A 6,000-nucleotide genomic window follows, 5' to 3' on the forward strand; every position below is an offset into this window, starting at 1 on the left:
TTTGACAGTTGTTCGATCCTACGACATTTTGATTTGTATACTCATACCATATTTGTTTGGTTAAAACTTAATTAATGAAGTAACCAAAACTTAATTAATGAAGTAAAAAGGGCAATCATTTTGTTTTATCATTTACTTTATTGCGGAAAATATACAATTATTTACACAACAATAATAAAAATAGGAATGCATTTCAGACATAAGATCTATTCCTCATGTAACATGTGTCATCAATAAATAAATAAATGTATTCTAAAAAGAATAAGCTCAATTCTTTTTGCACAGGTTGGCGACACATTATTTCAACCCATTAGCCTATAATACCGCAGTCAGTCCTCATCGAAAGTCTCACACGGAAACTGAGACAAATGCGTCGATGCTGCCCTTTAACCTCCACAGAATACGGTCCACAGAGTCAAAGACATGCATAAAAACATACATTTCCAAGTAACATTCGTCGTCAACAATAAAAAAAAAGAACGTATATCAGAATGTAGTAGTGTAGTAGCCTAGCACTTGAATGCAGATCCAGGTCGTCCAAAAGCGGGCCTTTCCCAGGCAAAGTGCTCTCCCCACGTCCTGTCCTCTGGTTTTAAATAGTTGTCAAAGTTTGCTCCCATAACCCGCAGCTCTGTGTGTTTCCAGCATTATTCTCCAGAATTGCCCCGTTGTCATATTGATAAGCAGAATCAGCTGTCACCTGCAGATCAGAACATTTATAAAAAGACGATTAATTATTAACGCCAGACTACGAAAAAGTTCAACAAAACACAGCAACCTAGACTTGTTTGTGTCTGCAGTATGACTCACAGATCCAGGAAAGTACAATAGTCTATTAAAGTAGAACACTATTTAAGCTGATACTGTTAAAAAAAAACAATAGCCCAAATAGGCTATAGTCAAATGTAGTAGGCCCATAGGCCTAAAGTGATTGTTTTTGTATTTAGCCATTTTTGTACAACGAACATCAACTGAAATGGTTGCTATGTAGTACGGTCTTAAAAAGTAAGACAATGAGTTGGAAAACAGAGCATACCATTTTGGACTACAGCTCTTCGGCCGTGAGCTAGTGAGATGCTGACATGGACCAAGCGCCCTCCATCCTCCATACAGAAAACGCATAGCTTAATCTCTCATGAGCCACATAACTACAACTTGCCATTTTGGAGTCCAATTCATCGCTCTGCAGAACTTGGTACAGGAAATCGATGTACCTGGCAGCAAGTTTTAAGGTTTGTATTTTGCTCAGTTTGTCTGAGGGCAAAGTGGGGATAATTTTCCGCAAAGACGAGAAAGCTTCGTTGAGTGACTGCGTCCTCTGCCGCTCGCGCACGTTCGCCATGACTCGTTGCGTCTGTAGGTCTTCGAAAGAATGTGGACTGCTGCTGCTTGACTTTTTCCCTCTTTTCCCAGGGGTAGGGCTATCTGAATCCTCCCCGTTTTTCCTGCTTGATGTCCTTTTCCTCCCACATCTCTTCGGTTGCCTATCCAGTTCCCCCTCACTGTTGCTGAGACTGTCTAGTGGAGAGCCTGGGGAGCTCGACTCTTCCCCGGTCATTTCCTCAGACATCACCGCTCAGTTAGAAGACAGACAAGCGACAGTCAGTCCGAATGATCCTCGCATCAAGTTAACGGTTAATTCCAGTTGCGCCTTCGATTCACCGCCTTTGAAGACACCAATAATAAAGTATCCATACATGGGATCCCGAGACAAGAAATGTTTTCTGATACTTGAGAAAGTTACGGAGTTCTTATAGCCTGTATGGCGTAAAGATTTGGAGAGAGAGAGGATTGGCCAATAAACTATATTACGTGTAAAGAGGGGTGGGCGCGAGCGAGGAACTATGAGGAACTCCTCTCGCTGCATGGTCTGCTGAAAACAAAGTCGCAGACCGCTGAAAGCGTACTTCATCAATGGCGGGATTGGTATTGTATAGCCTAGAATATAAATTGGACAGGTTTATCAAAGCTACACATTTTGTTTGATTTGAATCTCGTTTAATAGGCTTATGTGTAATGACACTATTAGGTAAAACATAAATAAGGTTAAGCGTTGAATGCAATATTTGTTTTTATGCACAACAAACAATCTAGCTTTTAACTCAACGTATGCCATGCACCATGTTGTAATTCAAGATGAAATTAAACACTAAAGTACAACAGTAACACGATATGGAGCCAAACGATGAATATCTAAACGTTATTCTTATATTCCTCTAGTTTGGATAAACATCATCATTATACGCTGGCTCATTCATGCGCACAAGTGGCGCGTATCCAATTGACCACACACACACCACCTGTAAACATACAACTGGAAACCCTCTGCTGACCCAACCTTTCATTTGCCTAAACAGTTTTCGAGGTAATTATCCTGGATGAGAATTATCCTGGATGAGAGTATACAGATATATTTTTTCTTTAAAGGGCATTGAAATGTGTCCTTATCTGGAATCCATGTATGTATGTATTAATATGAGACTTAGCCCATACTTTCTGTTGACTAGGCTACTGCAGTACTACGTTTAGCCCCTTATTCTGGAAACTAGAGATGCGTTTGAGTCCAACAATATCATAGTCCTCTATAGCCACAATTCTTCAGTGTTGTTGAAGCTCTCTTGAGAAGACTGTAACTACATTGTCCACAAGAGGGCATATTCCTCTATCGTTATCTTTATCTCTAGACTCTAGAGCAGAGCTCTCCAACCCTGTTCCTGGAGAGTTACCCTCCTGTAGGTTTTAACTCCAACCCTGTTCCTGGAGAGTTACCCTCCTGTAGGTTTTAACTCCAACCCTGTTTCTGGAAAGTTACCCTCCTGTAGGTTTTAACTCCAACCCTGTTCCTGGAGAGTCACCCTCCTGTAGGTTTTAACTCCAACCCTGTTCCTGGAAAGTTACCCTCCTGTAGGTTTTAACTCCAACCCTGTTCCTGGAAAGTTACCCTCCTGTAGGTTTTAACTCCAACCCTGTTCCTGGAAAGTTACCCTCCTGTAGGTTTTAACTCCAACTCTGTTCCTGGAGAGTCACCCTCCTGTAGTTTTAACTCCAACTCTGTTCCTGGAGAGCTGCCCTCCTGTAGGTTTTAACTCCAACCCTGTTCCTGGAGAGTTACCCTCCTGTAGTTTTAACTCCAACCCTGTTCCTGGAGAGCTGCCCTCCTGTAGGTTTTAACTCCAACCCTGTTCCTGGAGAAACCCTCCTGTAGGTTTTAACTACAACCCTGTTCCTGGAGAGCTACCCTCCTGTAGGTTTTAACTCCAACCCTGTTCCTGGAGAGCTACCCTCCTGTAGGTTTTAACTCCAACTCTGTTCCTGGAGAGTACCCTCCTGTAGGTTTTAACTCCAACCCTGTTCCTGGAGAGCTGCCCTCCTGTAGGTTTTAACTCCAACCCTGTTCCTGGAGAGCTACCCTCCTGTAGTCTATAGTCTCTAGACCAGGGTTCCCCAACTGGCACGTTTTAAAAAATTATTTATTCATATTTGTATTTATTTATTATTGTTGGACATAAAATACTGTTCCCAAGTATTTCCTCGCATACGATCAATACAAATGTAAGCAAGGTTTGAAATGATTACATTTTAGTGAAATATTATATCTGTTTGGGCTTCTTGGGGTCAATTTGCAGTCTACTTATGATTAGTAATTATGTTCCGGCCCCCCGACCAAAAATCGTCCCTTGGCTGAATCTAGTTTGATGATCCCTGCTCTACAGCGTTTCTAATTGGAAGATATTCCCCCATGCTATAAAAGTGATGTCTCATTTACAGTAATTTAGCATAATACAGAAATCTAAACAAAAAACAGCTATCTCATAAATACTGCAATCAAATATGAATGAAGTCAATCACATTTATTACATTTTGTAACATACAGTATGAATACTTAGTCGTGGTTAAAGTTGTAGCCTAGGCTAAATGTGGGCTCCCATATAAAAGGTTAACACTGCTGCTACCTCGCCCTCTAACCAAGGTGAATTGAGGAGCAAACTGAAGTGCAGAGGAAATTCTGCAACTCTTGGAGGACAGTTCCCCTATATAAAAGGCCTCTCTGTCTGTAAGTAATATTTACCAGGATGTGGGGGTGGTAAACAATAAACAATATCCATCTTGTGTCATAGAAAGAGGATTACCTTCTCTGGGTTCTAGAATCCCCAGGAGCACCAATAGGGGAGCAGGAAGCAGGAGGGCAGGCAGGGTTAGAGGTCACAACACCAGTGACCATTCATTGAAAACAGCGTCCAGCCAGGGCCCAGGGCTCAGAGTGAATCATTGTTCTGACTGGGGGACAGACAGGGAGACACCTTAGGGCATACCTTACTTACACAGAGGTTGGTTAACTGTGACCTGTCCTGACCAATCATTTCATTTCATCTGTTTGACATGTTAGGGGCCAAACTGAAGTACCAGTATCCAGGAACATCCATACATTTGGACTTTAAATCTTATTGCGATTTGCCAACAATTTAAGGGCTCATTTGAAAAAGAGGCCTGGGTCCCAATGGGACTCTCTGTCAAAATAAAGGTTCACTAAAATATTGTAGCGACCCGCACAGACAGCTGTGTGTTATGTGTTAGGCTATTAGTTGGTTGTGTTGTACTTACCAGTACCCAGTGTTCGCGGCGTCCGCCATGCCAATCAACCAGCTATCTGCCAATCCTGGGAATGCCTGGAATGTTCTGATGCCGGGCATCCTGGTGGTTGGCAGAGTGGCTTGGAGGGGGGTTGGGCAGGGGGATGGAGCATTGGAAGTTAAGACCAGGTTTAGCCATTGTTCTCTCTCTTACATCTGGCCTTCACAAGAGAAGGTCACTGTTGTTTTATAGAGTATCCTTCATTTATTTGGCGTGAGCTACAGCCAAATAGTAGCCTGTGTGAAGTTGGGTTAATAAACCATAAATTCGTAAACTCAAACCTCTATCTGGACAATTGTTCCTTTGTGATCTAGTCAGGTCATTACAATAAATATTTTTTTCTCCAGAATCATAAAGTTTTCATAATGATTTAGCACTGAGACTAAAGATTCAACCCGTGATATTTCAGTAGATTTGAAGAGTTTAGGAGCACCAGGTCCCCTCACCAGGTGACTTCACCTGCCTGTGTAGCCCTGTCCATGGTGCTGATCCTAACAGAATTACTTAGCCTGATGTAGTAGTCAGTGTACAGTAAATTATGTCGCGCTATTACCTTGATTATGGAAAACCTCACATTCTGCAGTGAGGAGGCAGACAATAATATTACGCAGTTTTGCTTAAGGTGAGGGCTTTTCTTTGATGTTGATATAAATAGGTGCCAACACCTACAATGTTAACAAAGCAGTAAACTGGACAAAAATAAGAGCAACATAAACTGGTTTGAAGTCAGCAGTAGTTTAACCCAGCATTTTTTAAAGTATGGGTCGCGACCCAAAGTGCGTCGCGGACCTGGTAATAGTGTGTATCGACGTGTCAGAGTAAATGTATAAATATTTAACTAATTACTGGAATTGATTTGGCCAAGTGCAACTGCGCTCACTGTTTAGCAGCGGTGTCTCAGCTGTTTGGCAGCTGCTCGAATGGGAGGAAGATGTGTGCTTCGTCGTTTTCGTGAAGATCACTCAGCGACCCACACGCTGCAGCTCTGTTGTTCAGCAGCAGATGATGTGCTGTCAGCCACTGACTTGTCATTCCCACTCGCCATCACTTACCATTGTCATCAAATGGACTCAAACTAGCCACAAGTTCTGACTGAGCTCAATCGTCATGAAACGCATATACAGCGATGAGTTTCTCTCTCTTGGTTTTGTACAAACTTTGAGAAATAACGAGGATCGCCCGCAATGTGTTTTGTGCAGGGAAGTGCTTAGTAATGATTCTCTCAAAACGAACAAATGAAAACAACACGTCCTGACCAAACATCCACAGCATGACGGTAAACCCAGGGAGATCTTTCAGAACAGGGCAGAATGCTTCAGGAAACAGTGCCTCTACAGCGGAATAGTAAGTCAGCTAGCAAGGCATTGT

The 6,000-nt window shown here is 42.3% G+C and overlaps 1 protein-coding gene across 1 annotated transcript; it reads right to left on the reverse strand.

The window, feature by feature from the left end:
- Window positions 1-118: 118 nt before the first annotated feature.
- Window positions 119-1,748, reverse strand: LOC115182388 (twist-related protein 2-like). The gene is made up of 2 exons (XM_029744005.1): window positions 1,037-1,748; window positions 119-700 (listed from the first exon to the last, which is right to left on the reverse strand). Exon 1 carries the CDS (start codon window positions 1,568-1,570, stop codon window positions 1,067-1,069), a length of 504 nt encoding a protein of 167 aa, XP_029599865.1. The 5' UTR covers window positions 1,571-1,748; the 3' UTR covers window positions 119-700; window positions 1,037-1,066.
- Between the last annotated feature and the right edge of the window lie 4,252 nt (window positions 1,749-6,000).

This window comes from Salmo trutta, unplaced genomic scaffold, assembly GCF_901001165.1.
Source record: "Salmo trutta unplaced genomic scaffold, fSalTru1.1, whole genome shotgun sequence".
Taxonomy (NCBI): Eukaryota; Metazoa; Chordata; class Actinopteri; order Salmoniformes; family Salmonidae; genus Salmo; species Salmo trutta.

What these genes read in the sequence shown, in the direction of transcription:
- LOC115182388 (XM_029744005.1), bottom strand. Translation starts at nt 1,570, where the DNA reads ATGTCTGAGGAAATGACCGGGGAAGAGTCGAGCTCCCCAGGCTCTCCA.